The sequence below is a fragment of the Pristis pectinata genome, chromosome 5 (genome assembly GCF_009764475.1).
Source record: "Pristis pectinata isolate sPriPec2 chromosome 5, sPriPec2.1.pri, whole genome shotgun sequence".
NCBI classification, from domain to species: Eukaryota; Metazoa; Chordata; class Chondrichthyes; order Rhinopristiformes; family Pristidae; genus Pristis; species Pristis pectinata.
The window spans coordinates 60,230,595-60,249,655 of record NC_067409.1 but is presented as its reverse complement, the minus strand read 5'-3'; the positions used below and the strand labels follow the sequence as shown (position 1 = coordinate 60,249,655).

The 19,061-nt window shown below is 37.4% G+C and overlaps 1 protein-coding gene across 4 annotated transcripts in view; it reads right to left on the bottom strand.

Moving 5' to 3' along the window:
* The window catches only part of phf14 (PHD finger protein 14), a 173,550-nt gene that overhangs the window by 89,991 nt on the left and 64,498 nt on the right, over positions 1-19,061 (bottom strand). For 3 of the 4 annotated variants that reach the window (XM_052015568.1, XM_052015567.1, XM_052015570.1), the window contains exons 11-14: positions 18,949-19,044; positions 17,404-17,507; positions 12,362-12,493; positions 9,880-10,048 (exon numbers count right to left, since the gene is read on the bottom strand). In XM_052015568.1, the coding sequence (XP_051871528.1) occupies positions 9,880-10,048; positions 12,362-12,493; positions 17,404-17,507; positions 18,949-19,044 (501 nt within the window). Of the gene's footprint in view, positions 1-1,812; positions 3,034-9,879; positions 10,049-12,361; positions 12,494-17,403; positions 17,508-18,948; positions 19,045-19,061 lie in introns of those variants that run through there. The other variant, XM_052015569.1, reaches the window with a different exon arrangement.

Here is a 19,061-nt window from a genome sequence, read left to right as displayed (position 1 = left end):
CATAATTTTAATGAAATTTTTAAAGCATGTTGCAGTATTATAATACATTTTTCAGTGAGTTTAAGGAAGTACACATAACAAATCCCTGCTGAGTTCAAAGGGAACACAAGCAAAACGCAGCTCTGCTTACATCAGACTGTCTGACATTCAGTTCTTTAGCAAAATTTTTTTCCAAGTTAATATCAAGACTGAAGTCATCTTTGTTTCCCCCCACACCATCACAAACTCTGTTCCTCAGCCAATGACTCTCTTGGTCCTTGCCATGCATTTGAAACTCAGTCAGATCACCTGCAACCTTAAAGGCATACGTGACCCTGAAACGAAATGTAGTCCTCGTGACTATGCTATCTCCAAATCCACCTATTTCAATTTTGGAAACAATATGTCTTTACCAGCCCTGCCTGAATTTATTCACAGCTGAAACCCTCACCCATCCCTTTGTTCCATTTCAATGTTATTTATTTTAGCCTCAGTAAACTTCAGATCATACTGAAAATCTACAGCCAATATCTTATCATGTAGCAAATCCCATTCACCCATTAACTCTGTACTTTGATTTATACTGGTCCTTGGTTAAGTAATTGCTCAATAATAAAATTCTTACCCATTTTCAAATCCCTCTGTGGTCTAGCTTTTCCCATCTCTGTAATCTCATTCAAGAAATCTATACTCTTCCAATTCAATCTTCTTAAGCACTGCTGAAAGTAAAAACTCCATGACTAGCATTCATTTCTTCAGCAGTCAAGACTGTAACCTCCAGAATTCATTGCCTAAACCTCTTCATCTAAACTTCACTTCTTTTTCCTAGACAAAATCCACCTCTTTGAAGCCTTTAGTCATCTATCTCATTATCTCTTTATGTGACTGACCATTTTCTTTATCTTCTAAAGCACTTGTGAGCACCTTGGGAAGCTCTTAAATCACATTAATGGTATTACTGGAGTTGCTATTATTGTTGCTGCTATGCGTTTTCTTAGAAAATTCTTCCATGATTCGCTGTTCCGCCAGCCTGACTTTAACAGAGCTAGTGGATTCCAGATTTCCCTTTTGATGCCTAGCATCCATTCATCGATGTGGATGAATTCACATGTAACTGAGTTCATGTGAACTGAATTCATGTAACTGAGTTCAATAAATTGGTGTTGGGATCTTCTTCAGAGTCAGCAAGGACTGCTGTCAGTTTGCTAATAAAAGGAAAATCCAAGCTCTTGTTTAACAAAATAAGTATTCCCATTCATGCTAATTTCCTTCCAAACTTTGCTGGACCCAGCAGCTCTTACAACTTTTCTTAAAACAAAACCTGACTGCCCATGTCTCCATCTTCTTTGTCTCCCTGAGCTTAGAACCCTAATGGAAAGGCCATCCAAATGGCCAAGACCACAGATGGGTCCAAGATGTTAAGTAAACTCTGACATTTATGCTATTTGGGAAATAATACCATTCACTGCCAATACACCACCTTTTATACTGATACCTTTTCATATATTTTGGGAACATATTCTGCTTTAACCCACTAGCCTTCAATAAAATGGAAAAGTTCCTGTCCCTCATCCTCACAACCCTTTAGAGAAAAATGAAAAAAATCCTGATGAAACACAGGGTAACAGATTCAGCACAGCAGTTCAGCCTGTATCATTTTGCTAAACATCTAACATTCTTGCAACCCTCTACTTACAACATTTTAATTTTATTCATTACGATCTATAGGAAAGCCAAGTATCTCCATCTTCCAAGATTTTCAAAACTAGGTTCTGTTCCACTAAAAGCAACCAAAATGAAATAATGCAACTTACACAACTTGTATATTTTTTAATGGTTTGAATCTGCAAATGCAATAAAGATAATCTTTGTTGTTGCAATCTGTTTATCCACATACCTAACACAGCAAATTAGATACAATGCCAATTCCACTGTTCAGATACAATTCAAATTTAAATTAATCATAAAAATATAGGAAAATTTAGAAGGGATTCCTTTACAATCAAATTGCTTAGAATACAAATTCTCCATTACAGCAGAGGACACAAAGAATCAAAAATAGCAAAAGCTATGGTAACCAATAATCAAATTAATGTGAGATGCTTCATAAAAAAAAACAGGAAAAATTAATGAGATTAAAAGCAACAATCATCCCTAATTATAGAGTACCTTTAACATAACAGAAATGTCCCAAAGTGTCTCACAGAAACGTTATTAACTACAAAAGACACATAAGGAGATCAATAGCACAGATTAGAAAAGGCATGACCAAAAGAGTAGGTTTAAAAAGCATGTTAAAAGGAGAAAAAGAGGTACAAGGGCTGATTGGCAAGGGGAGGGAATTCCAGATCTTAAGGCCTCAGCAGCTGAAGGCAAAGCCCACCAATGTTGCAGCAAATGGATTCCAGAAGTGGAAGAGTGCAGACTTAGAAGGTAATTGGGCTGGAGATTACAGAAATAGGAGCTTGAAACAAGCAAGCATTTGTAAACAAAGATTAGAATTTTTAAAATGAAGACATTATTTGACTGGAACTGAGTGGCAGGTGAGTTAAGCCAACACTGAAGAAGTGTGGCATTTGAAATAGACACAGTCTTAGAGATGATATGGATAAGAGCCCTTAAATTCAGCTAAGGTCAAATATGACATTAAGGTTGCTAACGTTCTAGTTCAGGTTTAGAAGGTGTCAGGAACAGCAACAGAATTAATGGTCAGGGAACAGAAATTTTGTTCTCTGATCACTAATTCCGTCACTCTCCCCAGCATAGGGGTAGAGATGATCAGCTTTTACCTAACCAATATTTAATTTAAGGAAATTTGTGTGTTTTCAGGACCAATAGTACAGGTAGAGAAGCCATTGTTGGCGATTTTCTGTCTATGATGACAATTAGAATAGAATCAGGCAACACATCCTCTGGACTTGGTTAAACAGTTTAGGATTTTAAACGCAATGACTGGAAAAATAGTGAATACGTGGCTTTCAATCTTCCACAATTTCTTCGATTTCAAAACAGTTAGCTACTTTTCAATTATTAGGATATGTAACCATGATGTTCCTGAAAGGAGGGAAAGATGGGGGGAGGGGTAGCAGAAAAATAGTTTCATTATCACTATTATATAAATGGTCCAAAATCGTAAGAACTAAATATAGGTTCCAAATTGTACTAGATTTTTGAATATTAAGTCATGAGTGCTGCAGGATCTGGTGCTCATTTCTCCACGAAATAAAGAAACTATCCGATAAATGGATGTGAATATTTTAGGCAGAGGAATATTTTGGAATGGTTTGTACCAGGTGATGATCCTTCTGGAAAACTTATACAGTCTGATCCCCACCAATGACATCACAAAATATAGTGCAGTATTTATTCTGCCATTATGAAAAACAAATGATGGCTTCACAAGTTAAGTGTGGTCAGCATTTTCGGGTTAAATCAATGGCACAGATCTTCTACTGAAATGATGGGCTGATCACCTGCCCCAAAGCCCACTTTTATATAGACATGCTCACAGATTCAGTTTCCTGCTGGGTAGCCAGCTCCCAGCAAGGCACAGTATATTACAGGGTCTCTGACAATAACTGACACACTTTGCTCCTTAGAATTTCTTGACAAATAATGAGGCCGTATCATCAAGCTTAACCTTCTGTTAGAACCATCAATGAGATTCAATGTTTGTGAATGTCTGTGACATTCATCTGCAATAATAATTAAAAATTAAGTTTTATTTGAAAAATTAAAACACAATTCCAAACAATTAAATATTGAAATCAACTTGCCTAATTCAAATAAAAATATTAATTTGTACTTGCCATTCTGCCTGCAGCTGTTTCTTTCTATCTACAGAAGTTTGCACACCCTCATTGGGCTCATGGGCAGTCAAGAGGGAGCAATGGCATTCTGGCATCAGTAATCAAATGAGTGAATTTTTGGGACCTCCACCTTCATTAGTGTGTCCCAAACTTCTGCCCAGTTATTAAGCAAAAGCCAGCAGTTATAGGTGGAACTGTTGAATTTTAACTATAACGTCCACTCAAATAAAAAAAATCCTAAAATAATATGGAATTATGAGCACTGGTAGCAGTTTTCTGTATGTAGGATATTAACATGTTCTGAAAATGCTACAAGACACGGCACTTAGACTTCCAAAAGTTTAGGATGCGATTCCTTCATCAACTTAGGTATTAAGCAGAGTTGCATCACTAAGGAGATTTGCTGGTCAAGTCAACTATGTCTGGAGTGAATCTTACACAATTCAAAATCAGTGATGAACTTCTGAACCTGTGAATTACACAGAGGGAAATAGGAGTGGGAGTCAGGCATCTAGCCCCTCAAGCCTGTCCTGCAATTCATTACGATCATGACTGATCTGCCTCAACTCAACTTTGTGCTCATTCACTGTCGCCCTCAACTCCTTTCAAAAAGGTACCTACTTCCTCTTTACAAACCTCTAGCCTCCACAACCATCTTCCTGATATAAAGAATTCCAGAAATTCATCACCCTCTGCAAGAGGAAATTCGTATGCACCTCAGTTTTAGATTATTGCCCTTTACCTTGTTACTATATTCCATCGCTGAGACACATCTCAACATCATCTAGCCCCCTTAGGTTGCAGGTCATCATATTCTGGCAACTTATCTGTGTTTAGTTTTTCCCATACTTTGCCCCTCATCTTCAGGATTGTTACAAGTCCTCCTATTAGAAATTGGTCCTTTTTTTATCTTTGGGACGTTTGTTACGTCCTCCATCATGAAGACCGACGAAAAGTATTGGTTTAAATTATCTGTCATTTCTTTGTTTTAATATATTACTTATCTGTTCACTCTCATAATCAATTTTCTCCATTATTATTATCTCTCAGTCCCGTCGCTGGTTCCTGAAAAATTCCCAGTCCTCTGCTCTACCACTAACTTTCGCCACTTTGTATGCTTTAGCTTTTGACGACATTTTCCTTGATCTCCTTTGTTAACTATGTTGCTGAGTCCCTTGAACTATCTTGCTCTTTGATTGGGATAAATTTCTGTTGAGCATCGTAAAATAGTTGCTTGAACATCAGGCACTACTCATCGACTGAACTTTCCTTTGTCTTATCTTCCTGGTCCACTCTAGACAATTCTTCTTTCATACCTTTGTAATGCTCTCACTTAAATTGGGGACACTGTTTTTAGACCAAAGGTGTTTGTCCTCAGACTCTATCTGGAACTCCACCAAGTTGCAATCACTATTCCCCAGAACATCCTTAACTACAAGAATGCTTATTAATCCTATATCATTAAAACAGCCTGTTCCATAGCATACAGCCCCAAGTGTATTCCACAAATTCCTCTCCTACAGTACCCTTTCTGGCTTGATTAGTCTAATTAATTTGTAGATTAAAATTACCCATTATAATTGCAGTTTCCTGCTTTGATATTTCCCCATTTATGGTTTCCCCTACCATGAGGCAACATATTGAGGGCCTACAGATCACTCCACCAATGATTTCTTTCCTTGCCATTTATTATTTCCACCCAAACCAATTTCACATCACAATCCAATTGTACCACTACTGACCATCACACTGATTAACAATGCTACCCCACCTCCTTTTTCTTTTTGTTTATTCTTCTGGAATATTGAGCTCTCAATCCTGGTCACCTAAATCAAGTTCATTTATTTCTATTTTTGTCACCAATTTATTTTTCTTGTTATAAAGGCCACGTGCATTCAAATATGGAGCCTTGTTACTTGACTGGTTCCAATTTCTGCTGCACACACTTGCTTATATATCCTCCCCTTACTTGACAAGCTTTGATTTTCTTTCACCTTTTCACTACCCTGTATCACTGCTCTCATCTTTTCAATTTGTTAAACTTTCCATCACTTGAATCTTTCCCCTTCAAGTTTAAAGGTGCCTTTAACTCTAGTTATGCAATTTGCCAGGACACTGGTCCGAGCATGGTTTAAACAAAGCCCATCCCAAAGGAACTTCATTATGAAGTTCATTGGGCAGACAGGTATATGGATAGAAAAAGGTTTGGAGGGATGTGGGCCAAATGCAGGCAAATGGGACTAGTTTCAATAGGCATCTTGTTCAGCATGGACAAGCTGAGTCGAAGGGCCCATTTCTGTGCTGTATTACTCTATGACTCTAACTGCTCTCTCTTCCCCCAGTTCTGGTGCCAGTGTCCAATGAATCAGAATTAATTTCTCCTACACCAATCTTTAAGTCATACATTTACTCCTCTAACCTCATTTATCCTCTGCCAGTTTGCATGTGGCTCAGGTAATAATCCAGAGATTATTACCTTTCTGTTTCTGCTTTTCAATTTTGCCCAACCTGAACATAATCTCTCAACAAAACCTCTTTCCTCTTCCTCCCAATATCGTTAGTGCCTACGTGGACCTTGACAACTGGATTTTAGCCCTCCGACTGAAGAGATATCTTTAACCTTGGCACCACACAGCTTTCAGGACTCTCTGTATTTGGTGCAGAGAACAGTGTCTGTTCGCCTAACTATGTTATCCACTATGACTACTACATTTCTCTTATCATCCTCAACTCAAATGGCCAGCTGTGCCACAATGCTATGGAGAGTTTGTACATCCTGCCTGATGTCTGCATCTTCAGCCAACCAGGGTGCAAGAACCTCAGGTCAATTAGAAAGGGTAAGGGCTGAAGCTATGGTCCAGATCCCTCTGCCTGCCTCTTTTCCAGCCACATCCTGACCACTGATTAAATTCAAGATTAATTTATAAGGGTGTGACTGCCTCCTGGAACAGTGCCCAGGTTATCCTCCCACTTCCCTTATGTGTCTAAAGTTCAGACTCCAGCTCATCAACTTTGAGCCGAGGTTCCTTAAGAAGCCAACACTTGCTAGAGTTAGGGTCACCACGTGGTACAAGAGGATCCATCAATTTCCACATGTTATGGTTACAACATCACCTGCCCTGCTATCTCTATTCCATTTAACTAGTTTGGATTTAATTTTAAACATGTACTCCTTAGCTATAGTCACATCCCTTGATTTAAATCTCAAAGCCAATCACAAGACACTAAGAAACACCTACAATCACATACATTACAGTAAAAACTTGTTAAAATGTTAGTCTTGTGCTGCAATGACTTTATTTTGTGGTATAAATTCAGACTCAAAGGCTAACCTGGTTCCAGAATTATATGATACTAGACTCCTTCAAAATTCAACACTTTCATTGGGCTTGGCAAACTTCAGCACAATGTTAAACCTGTTTTTTTTAAGAAAAGGAAGGTTTCTTGGATCTCCTGAACAATCCTTTAGAATTGAATGGTATTTATTTAAAAGGTTAAACAATCTGTATAATAATACATGCTGACTACCCATGTAGAGTCCTCTCCCCATTGCAGGATCTATAGCTCTGTCTATCTGTAATCTATACTACAACTTACTTTAAATAGAACACTACTCTTACTTAAAATATGGAACAGTTGAACAGATTGCAACCAACACTGTAGGGACTACCTACACTGTATATGAAACATGAGTTACATTAATTAGTGATGCCACAAATGGAATTCCAGATTCTGTAAAGTTCAATCTGCTCAAATACTCACTCACAAGCCATATCTCAATCCAAATGTTGAAGGCCAAGAGCCTAATTTTATATTGGCAAGATTTCAATGATTTTAATTAACAGGAAAAATAGGGAAAGAAGAGGTATTATTTTTTAAGCTAGGGTCCCCTGCAATAGTAGTACCTCACTAATAATCTGTTCATTGCCTAGTTCAGGTTCCATCTAGACAACATGGCTCCTGATCCCATCACAGCCTTAATGGAGGTATGGAGATAGAAGCTGCATTCCAAAGGTGAGGTGAAAGTGACTAGGTCTGATATCAAGGCAGTGGTTGACAGTGTGGTGTCCAAGAGAATCAAGGGGAAAACTATTATCTTAGAGCCTAGGCTCCACTGCAAGGGTTCTTAAAGTCTGATTTCTAGACTAAAACATTCAAAGATACTTCATCAATGAGTACTTCCATGACAAATTCAGTAGCAGGGTTGCCAGTTAATGGATGTATATTTTTTCAGTTCCATTAACAAATTCTCAGACAATGAAGCATACTTTGCCAGCATGTAGTATTTCAGCCTAGGCTCTTAAGTTACAAATAATGTGTTTGCTGCACTAACAGCCAGCCAATATCTACCTCCAGCAAGAGAGAATCTCACCATTTTTCCATGACATTTATTAAATCCTTCAGCATCAAAGATCTGTAGGCCATCAGTGATCAAAAACACAATGGAACAAGCCACATAAGGTCACAGACTGGTTAATCACAACAAGCAATTCACTCTTTATTTGCAAAATCACTTCTACTACCTACAAGGCACAAATAAGGAATGTGAAAGTATATTCCCGACATGAAGGGAAAAATGCAGCTCCAATAATACTCAAGGAGCTCGACACCAAGAACAAAGCTGCCTGCTTGATTAGCATCACAATGACTAACATTCCCCACTCATCCACAATCGTATACTATGTTGGCAATATCTATCTACAATCTACAAAGTAGAGCACTTACAAAATCTGTGACCTCTACCCGTTGGGCACAAGCAGAAACTTCAGCACCTCCAGACCTTTCCCTTATTCTGAGTTCAGCTTGTATCATTGCTCCTTTGGTGATATTGTGCAAAATTCTTTAACGTCTTACCTAATAGTATTGAGGAGATAACTGCACTGCATAGAATGCAGCAGATAAGGTAGGAAACTGCATATAACTTGCAGTAAGAGATGGGCAATAAATGCTGGCCTTGCCAATGATACCTATGTCCTATGAATGATAAATGAAAAGAAATGCCATTTCTCCTCTAATGATCTATGCAGGACATTACACCCCCCCCCCCCCCCCATAGCTTCAAATATGCTTCCTTTAAGGCACAGAAAACAATCAGCTACATCAAAAGTATATTTAAGATTTTTAAATTTTTTTCCTTAAGGTTTGACAAATGCCTTTTAATAAGCAGCTCTTCAATCAGAAAAAAAACATTGGTAGCTTTGAAGTAAACTGGCTGCCCTGGATTTTCTAGTCAATAGCAAAGTGCTGCTGGCCACAAAAGCAGTATTGGGATGGTACAGCAAAGACTTCCCCTTGCCTGATATTAGTTGAAGTCAGATTCCTTCTGTAGGGATCCATGCCATGCAGTAAAAGTAATGTAATCAGCAAGTCAGTCAAAGAAAGATCACTGATATGAAATGTTAATTGTTTCTCTCTACAAACATTACCTATTTGAGTATTTCCAGCACTATTTTTATTTCAGATTTACAGGGTCTACTGTATTTTGCTTTCCTAATTATGAAACACTCTAGCTTGTCAGATAGTCAGATTGATGAATTTTGAGAAATGTAAGATTTACAACTTCTTTACATATTTTTCAGGGAGTGAAATAAAAGCTGGGACACTTGCATACATTAAGGTTGAAAAGTAAATATTAAAAGCAAATTAAAGTTTGATTTTTTTTCCCCAAAAGAATTGTACTCTATACATTTCAGATTCAGATGTTGTTCAGCAATAATTATGTCAATGCACATTTGAAAACATAGTTACACCTCATTCAACAAGGATAACAATTTCAGTGATCTTTATAGCACCAATAGTGTGGAAAAAGTTAAAGTTCGCATCAACTTGAATGCTTGGAGTACGACAGCCTACCCTTAACAGAAGCAGGGTACCGCTGACAGTAATTTCCAGATTGTCATGTTTAACTGCATGTGTGGACTCAAGTAATTGCTGTAAGTTTTGCAAGGTAATTACAACAAATGTTGGCAATTTCATTTCATTACACTGCAAATAATTGGTCATTATGTAATTGCAAAACCTCTATTATAATGTACAGTATAGCAATGCATTACAACTATAGAGCTATAGAGGAAGAGGGGGATTAAATTACCATATTTTTGTTCATGATCTTCTTTGGTTCAATCACAATATCCAATGGAGTGAACTTCACAGGCTCCTTAATCTGCCTTCTTGATCTCTTGGTCCCATCAGGTAAAGTTTCCATGGTGATGTCTGCCTCTAAGTCACTACTCCCTGCTTGGTCACATTCTGAGCATTGCCTGTACAACAAAATAGATTTTCAGCAGAGTGAGATAAAGAAAAAAAGTATGTAGAAATGCATTACCTTTATTTTGCATGGAGTTGTAGCATTTCACTACAGAGCCTCCTCTAGGTTTCAGCATTGCTATCCACTGATTTTCTCTGATGGCAATTGGTTTCCTTCCAAATATTTACTCAATACTGCAAAATTGGCAGTAAGCAAAGCAATCACAATGTGTGAGCAAGTCACAGTCATCAATAAAATTTACTTCCATTTTTCAGTCTTTTGAGCACCCAGGCAAAAAAAGTACATTTCATACCTATCCAAAATGGGAAGAATCATACTATCATGGAAACAGTCAATTCCTTTTAACACAAAACCGAAGTACAAGTGAACAGAAATTCACCCAATGATTCAGAACTAAATGAGCTACATAAAAGACTAAATGATGAGACATTTCTGCCCTTGAGGATTCTTAGCAGGGACATAAATTGCACATCTTCAAATAGGTCACGACCCATGACAAATTCAATCATGCCTAGCTTATAAATATATTTTAAAATCTCATGAACCACAAAGGGCTGGAAATTTTCAAAAGAAACAGAACTTTTAGACATTTGTACATGATTGTTCGAAAGGATTCATCGACACAATAAAAATGAGAAAGAACAATCAATACAACTCAATTTCTCAGAAGTAATCTTATCTTGCAGAGTATGCTCGGACTAATTAAAGTGAAACCCAAGTTGGTGATCTGGAGCACATCTCAAAAATGCATTCACAAAACTGACAGCTGCCAGTTTTACAAACCAGAATTTGTATTCACCTGGGGCACACTTTCACTGGAAGGCCCAGATTCACCTTACTACCAAATATTTGCATATTTACAGCCCTTTCTGGATGATATAGAGGTTAAACAATTCAAATTTAAAACAAGTTTGCTCTTTTAAAATAGAAAAGGGAAAAGAAAAATGAAATCTCTACCAATCAGTTTTAAGATCTCATTTGTATACAGAACATGCAAATATGAGCATATAGATGTTTATTTGAGCTTATAAAATCTGGAACCTTACAAGTTATCACCAAACTATAGAGACAAGAACATTGTCAGCCATAATATTCCTACAACTCAAATTCAACTAAATTATGAATTGAAAGAGGCTCTTTTCATTCTGTAACTTGTTCCTTGACACATATCTAAATTTAACCTAAAGCCATCAGATTTTTCAAACAACCAATCTGCATTACATGTAATCAGGTTGACCGAGAGCAAGATAATTCCTGACATCAGATGTCATCTTATAAACCAATCTGCTACATAATTATTTCATGCAACATATTCTGCAGTCAAATTAATTAAAATAGTGCTATTACATCATGCTTAGAATGTTCCAAGGCACTTGACAATAATAAGGCATCTTTGCAGTGTACACACTACTGTAACACATGAAATACAAGGCCAATTTGGACACAGCAAGGTCTCACAAACAGCAATGCGATAATGGTTATTTAATCCATTTTAATGTTGCTCAGGGATTAATATTAGCTGTGAAACTGGAAATAACACACCATTCTTCTTCAAAATAATGCTATGGGATTTGTGTGAAGAACTAGGTACTTTGTTTGAAAGATACCACCTTTGATAATGTAGCACTGAGGGAATGCTGAACATGCTTAAACCTGCACTCTGACTTAGAAGAGTAAGTGTAACCAATAGAGTTATAATTGGCACCAAACTGATAGAACATCTTTCCAACAAAAACAAACCATGACATTTCTTTCAAATACATTTTTGATTACTTCTCGAACAATAGGCTTTTAGATCCAATTTTCCTCCTCAATCAACTGTACATATATTAATACTTGTTCCTTCAAAGAGTTCAAAACAAAATGTTATTCTTAACTTGAATTCTTGAATATTTCCCTCATACTTCATAGATGTCCATGGCAGGAATTATGATATTAATAAGCAGAACGGGGTAACAAGTATGATCTATACAAATTCCTTATATCCAATAGTGATGTTAAGAGTTATATAACTGATTACTATTCCCTTTGAAAAATCATTTGGCATTTGAGACTTGAGAGAAAAAAAAGTCGAGTAAAATTTAAACCTATAATATACAACAATTATCTTTTGAAGCATCTAACATTATTCCACTGCTTTTATCAAGAATCATGACAGAGGAAAGTTTTAAAAATGAACCTAACCAATTGGAACATTGAAACTGTAGAAGATTTTCACTATTCTGTATTAAAACCTTTACATACTGCCACTTGACACAAACTTCATGCAAATCCATACATGTTTAGTACAGTGAAAACTTCTTACCAGTAACTATTTTTGGTCTTTTTGGGCATCCTGGTGAGTGGGGGATCTAAACAACCAAGATGATAATAGAGTTTGCAAGTGTCACACAAAACAAGGAGGTGCTGGTCATGATTCTTCTTACAAATTCCACAACTGCAAATAGAAAACATATTAATTCTACTCAATCCTGAACCAACTGATCAAGACACAATATCCTGGTATTCACTGTTGAAAAAGTGATTACATACCCAAATCATAGCAAATGTGAAATAAGGCTGATCAACTTTACAAACGTCAATTATAATCACATTCGCCAAGCTTATGCTTTATGAAACAACTACCAAATCACCTCCAGAATGACAGCCAAGTCAAAGGTTACACACATTCCCCACCAATACCACCGCATAATGATGGCAAATACATTATGACAAACTTAGGAGAAATGTCATTCTTAAGCACAAAATAGTGATTTATTTTCATTAAGCCAGTTTGAATTATTTCCTAATTCTGTACCAAACTAAAGGTTCCAAAAACTAAATTCATACAAACCAAATACTGTAAAAATGGAAATTGAGGGTTTTGTTACTTTACTACTGGGATGATTTGCTTACTGTAGCTATATTTTCAGTTTGCTGCTTAATGAAAAAAATTGTAATGCAAAAGACAGACATTCTTCAGCTACTTCGAAAAACAATAGCAATTTAGCTTTGAAATTAAGAAACAGAAGTAGCAGTAGGTGTTTTGGCCTTTCAGGCCTCCTCTGCCATCCATCAAGGTAATGGCTGATCTTCTATTCAACATCATTTTTCTGCACTAACTCCATATCCCTTGGTTCCTTTAATATTCTGAAATGTGGCCATCACGGTTTTGCATTCACTCAATGACTGTGCATCCATGGACCTCTGGGATAGAGAATTCTAAAGATTCATCACCAATAGTGCAAAGAAATTTCTTCTCATTTCTTTCCTTAATGGCCTACCTCTTATTCTTAGACTGTGACCTGTGATTCTGAGCGCCAAAAGAAACAACTTCCCTGCATCTTACCTATCAAGCCCCATATGAATTTTGTAAATTTCAATGAAATCTCTTTTCATTCTTCTAAACTCCAAAGAATACAGGCCTAACCTACTTAATCTCTCCTTTTATGGCAAACTCTCCAAGCTTGGAACCAGTCTAGTGAATCTGTGCTGCACTCACACTGTGGCATCTATATATTTTTTTAAACTGTACACATTACCCCAGGTACAGTCTCACCTGGGCTCTGTATAATTGCAGTAAAGGCACCTTTACTTCCAAATTCAAATCTTTCATGAGAAAAGCCAATATTCCATTTGTCTTCCTTCCTGCTTGTTGTAACTGCAAGTTGGCTTTCAAAGATTTGTGTACAAGGATACTTAGGCTCTTCAGAACATCAACGTTATCCTCTCCCATTTAAAAATATCTGCTCTTGTGTTTTGTAACTAAAGTGGATAACTTCACATTCTTCCACCAAGCTGTATTGCAAAAGCTACATTTTTGCCCAATCATTCAGCTTATCTATGTCCACAGGTGTAGATTTAAGGTGAGAGGACAGAGCTTTAAAAGGGATGCAAGGGGGAAGTTTCTGTTTACAACACAAAGAATGGCTGATGTCTGGAACTCATTGCCAGAGGAAGTGGTGGAATCAGAGACAATCAAAATGTTTAAGAGACATGTAGACAGTCAAATGGCTAGGCATAGCAGAGAAGGATACAGTACACAGGCAAATGTGATTAGTGTAGATGGGCAAAAAAGGTTGATATGGATATGGTGGACTGAAGGGCCCTTTTCTGTGCTGTATGACACTCTGACCCCGAGCTTCTTTACATCCACCTTTGTATTCACAATTCCACCTTGTTTGAATCAACAGTAAACTTAGAAATATGATCTTTGGTTCCCTTAGCCAAACTGTTGATATTGAGTGCGAATAACTGGGGTTCAAACACCAACCCACTGGTTACAGTCTGCCAAAGTGAGAAAGGTCAGTTTACTGCCACTATTTCTTTCCTAATAAAGAATTCTAAATCTGTGTGTGAACAACAGGGAATAATCTCTGTCCTCAAACTTTCTTAATTGCCTTTGGCAACACTGCAGGATGCCACTGAATGTATACATTACAGTTCATTAGAAGTTTGGTTAAATTTTTAAAAAATGATCAACTGACCTTAGATGTTTTTTGATTACACAAATGACATTTGCCTCAATCACAGCCATAACAAAATAATTTTGTTTTCAAATGCTGAATTTGGGTTTGTACATTGGCACATTCAATACTTGTTTCCCCATTCCTGATTGATCTCGAGAAAGTGATAAGCTGCCTTGAACCATTACCATGCATGTGGTGAAGAAGCATCAACAATTCTATTATGTTGAGTGCCCCATGTTCTTAAACTGACATCAATGAAGGAATGATGATACATTTCCAGGCCAGAACTGTGTTTGTCATGGAGGAGTACTTGCAGGTGATCTCATAACCTGCAGCTATTGTTTTTAAAGGTTTTAGAGGTCATAGATTTAGGAGAATCGGTCATTGTCATCTTGATAAATGGCTGCAGTGCATCTTGTCAGTGGTATACTCTGCAACCATGTTGCACCAGTGGCAGAGAAAGTCAATGATTATGGTGGCAGCTCAAGCAAATTGCTCTGTCCTGGATAGCATCAATACTTAAAAGACATTCATTTATCACACTTCCAACTTCCAGCTGGTAGAAAGAGTCTACAAACAATGCCCCATCTCCAACCTCCCTTAGCTGAAGTTTTAATGTGGCTGATCCAGGTAAGCTTCAGTCTGCTCAGGATAGCACTGGTGGGGAATCTGACAATGGTAATGATTTTGAATTTCAAAGAAGGTGGTTAGATATTCTATTTAGGAGACGGTCAGCGTGTGGCAACTTCAGTAGCAAGGAAATTACTTGCCTTTTATTAGCCCAAAAATCTGCCATTATCCAGGTCTTGTTATGGTTGCTTTATTATCTGAGTAGATATTAGTGGAAGTGAACAATTTACAACTTGTGACCACTCTCATTTTTGATCTCACCGTGACAAAAAGATAGTTAATTAAATAGCTGGGCTGGATAGGACTAAAACAAACCCCTGCAGAAGGCCTACTATAGTGTTCTACGCTTGAGATGGTTGCCCTCCAATAACCACAACCTTTCTTAATGCAGTAGATTGTTTCTGCCTCTGGAACTTCTTCAGCTTCAATTTTATTAAGCCTCCTTGATGCCATACTAAGTCAAATGCTGAGCTGACATCAAGACCAATCAGTCTCATCTCACCCCAGGAAAGTCTGGAACCTAGCACAACTAAGCATTAGTAAATTAGTAAAAACAAACTGCAGGAGGAACTCAGGGGGTCAAGAACCAGCCGAGGAGGCAAAGGAAGGGTCAATGTTTCAGGTCAAGGCCTTATATCAGGAGAGGGAGCTGAGCAGCAAGATAGCCAGTATAAAGGGGCGAGAAGGAGGGATGAGGCAGGGGCTGGTAGGTGATAGGTGTAACCAGGTGAGGTGGGACAGGGGGGTAGGAGAGGAAAAGATAGACAGATAGAGCCAGCTGGGAGGAGAGGAAAGGGAAGGTAGAGACAGATGCTGGAAGGTGATGAATGGAACCAGATGAGGGAGGGATATGTAGGGTAAGCCAAGGGAAAAGAAACCCAGTTGGATTGGTGTGCAGGTAATGGGCAGATGAAACTGGGTGCAGGAGGGTAACAAATCTAGGAAGCGGGGCATGGAAAGGGAGGAGGGGAAGGGAATGGAAATGGTGAATAAAGGGAGAGAGAACCTAGGTGGTCAGATAGAAGTGGGAAAGAGGGTGTGGGTTATTTGAAATTGGAAAATTCAATATTCAGTTGTAAGCCACCAAAGTGGACATTCCTACAAGTCTATCAAGATTCTCTCTCCCTTCTCTTAAATTTAAATTCCCCATCCACCATGAAGGGATTCAAACTCATGCCTCTAGATCAATGGTGCAGCACAGTAGCTTAATCATTATGCTGCTGTACCCTTATTTGTGATGGTAAGGATGTCAGGAACAGGCAGAGGTATTTCATTCACTCAGCACGTATGACTAAAGATGGCTGTAAACACTTCTGCACTCACATGCCGAGGCTCCACCGTTATTGAGAATGGATATGCTGACGGAGTGAAATTTATTATTTATTTAACCATCTACCACCATGCTCAATACAATAAACCAGGGCCGAATAAAGCAGACTCGTCTGCCATCTTTCTCTTCACTCAGTCTGTCTATATCCCTTTCCAGGCTTCTTGTGTCCTCCTCAGAACTTAATTTCCCACCTATATTTCTGCAGTCACTAATCTTGAGAATCAGACACTCAGTCCCCACGTGGTTTTCACCAGAAAGTTACACAATAAAAAAAAAGAAAGGAATATTCAACGTATTTCTTAGCGAGTTCAATATAAATCAAATGTGTCATATTAACAAAACATGGCTGTTAATGCCCATTTTAAAAAAATGTGTTCAGTCAGGCAGCCACACTTGTGCATATTTTAAGAGTCAAAAACTTGTTTAAAAAAAAACTCACCAAAGGAAACTGGAGTATGTCACTTAGCCTTCAACCCTCTTTTCCATTCGATGGCTGAACTGTGACTTCACTTTATACACCAGCCCATAACACTTAACACCTTTTATATACAATCATCTATTAATCTCAGATTTAAATTTAACAATTGGTCTAGCATCAATTGATGTTTGCACAAAAGGGCTGCATATTTATTCCATCATCTGCACAAAGAACTGTTTCTGAACTTCACTCCTGTAAGGCCTGGCTTTAATTTTCAAACTACATCTGCTCATGTTGAAATCCTTTCGCCACAATTTTTGATCATTCACTCAATTAACATGCTTTTGTAATTTAATGCTTCCATCTGCATTGCCTGCAATGTTGCCCATCTTTATGTTGACAGCCTGATTACTCCCCACGTCCTGGATCATTCTCCTAGATATATACAATACCAGGCAGAATTCATTTAGAATTCACTCAAATGTGGACAAAGGTCAAAACAAGCTGATAAATTTTAATACCTGTACAATACTGCTGGAGGCGCTAATGACTTTAAAGTTCCTCCGTCCTTTTTACTTGGTCGTCTTTCCTTAGGTGTACGCAAAATCACAGGGAAATTCAATTTCTATCAATTTAAAAATATTTTTACATAACAGGAAAATTAGTGCAATATGGTATCAAAACGATGCATTGTAGTTTCATATAGATCATGGTAGTAACATATTTTATGTGCACAAGTTTATATTCTAAAGAAAGCAGTGATTTGAATATAAAATAGTTTGTGTAAACAACATAAAAGCTTTACAGAATAATGGGTTCTACCAGTTTTGAAAGTGATGGACAAGGAGATGTTACTTTATGGGGAAAAAAAACAAAAGAATATGAAATAATTTATTTTTCACAGCATCACGATACATTGGTGCTCTGTAGGTTAATTAGAAAAATTATCTTATTGGACCAAACTCCCTGAAAAACAGGCAAGATTCTCTTTGGGTTTCCACTAATCTGCAGCATGCTCGCTTCCCAGACAGCAACCATCTATCAAAGTCATTTCACAGTGGCCCTGTGGGCCTGCATCTGTTCAGCCAACTGGAAAAAAAAGCGTCATGCAAGCTGTGTAAATGAATCCTGCTGCTGCCAGTTTTACTGCATGTGGTTGGAAATGTATTAGCAGGTCTAGTTGCAAATTGTGCTTTGTTATTTTCTGACTTGGCATAAAACACCAAAACTAAGATAAGCAGTTGATAAGCAAAATCCATTTTAAGCACTGCAGTTAGAACCTATCTCCATTGGCTTTATAGTTTCACAAGACAACCAAAGTACCATTTGCGTCTGTGCATGGAAGAGTTTATTTATTCTTATTGACAAATCTTCACTAATAAATGCAATGTGCCCGCCACAAAATCACCATTTAAAAGACACAGGATAAGATCTTTTATTGCAAAGTGCTATTAATGCTTCATCCCCTGAGATTTATTCATTCTCTATACACTTTAGTAATTATGTTTTTACATCCAATTTAGATTTATTAGCCCCTCATCTAATTCCACATTCAGTGCAATTCTAATTAACTCATTCACCCCCCTGAAAATATATTAATAAAAATTATGAAAAGAATGAAAAGATAACCAAACTGCATTACAGAATTATAATTGTATACTAAGGCACAACTGTCTTTTACTAACGAAAATACAAAAGAATTGAATGATTTTTTTTCATGAAGCTTCCTTTGTTAATTAAAACAATATGGCTGAAATTAGAATATCTTCACATGTGCTACAGGACAATAATTACTGCCAGTTTTGTGTTAGTGCACAAATGAAAAACAAAATCTGATTGGTTAAATAGGGGAGTCAGGTCAATGACACATGGCAGGACAGTCAGTAATTGCAAGTGAAAGAAACACATGCCTTTTGCAAACAAAATAGCAATTATATCATAAACAGAACTACATGAATGATACAAGTGGCATTACCTCTTGTAATATTTTGATCTAAATAATCACAAAATGATGGTGGGGGTGAAGGAAACACTGCTTAAAGCAACAACAGAATGTATCTACTAACCTGTCCAACTATGTTACTGAGTGTACTCCACAGCATTTGCCCCTCCCGACGTAATTTACCATTCTTGTCTCTCAGGTTTTCTAGAGATTCAAACAACTGATAGCAAAGAAATA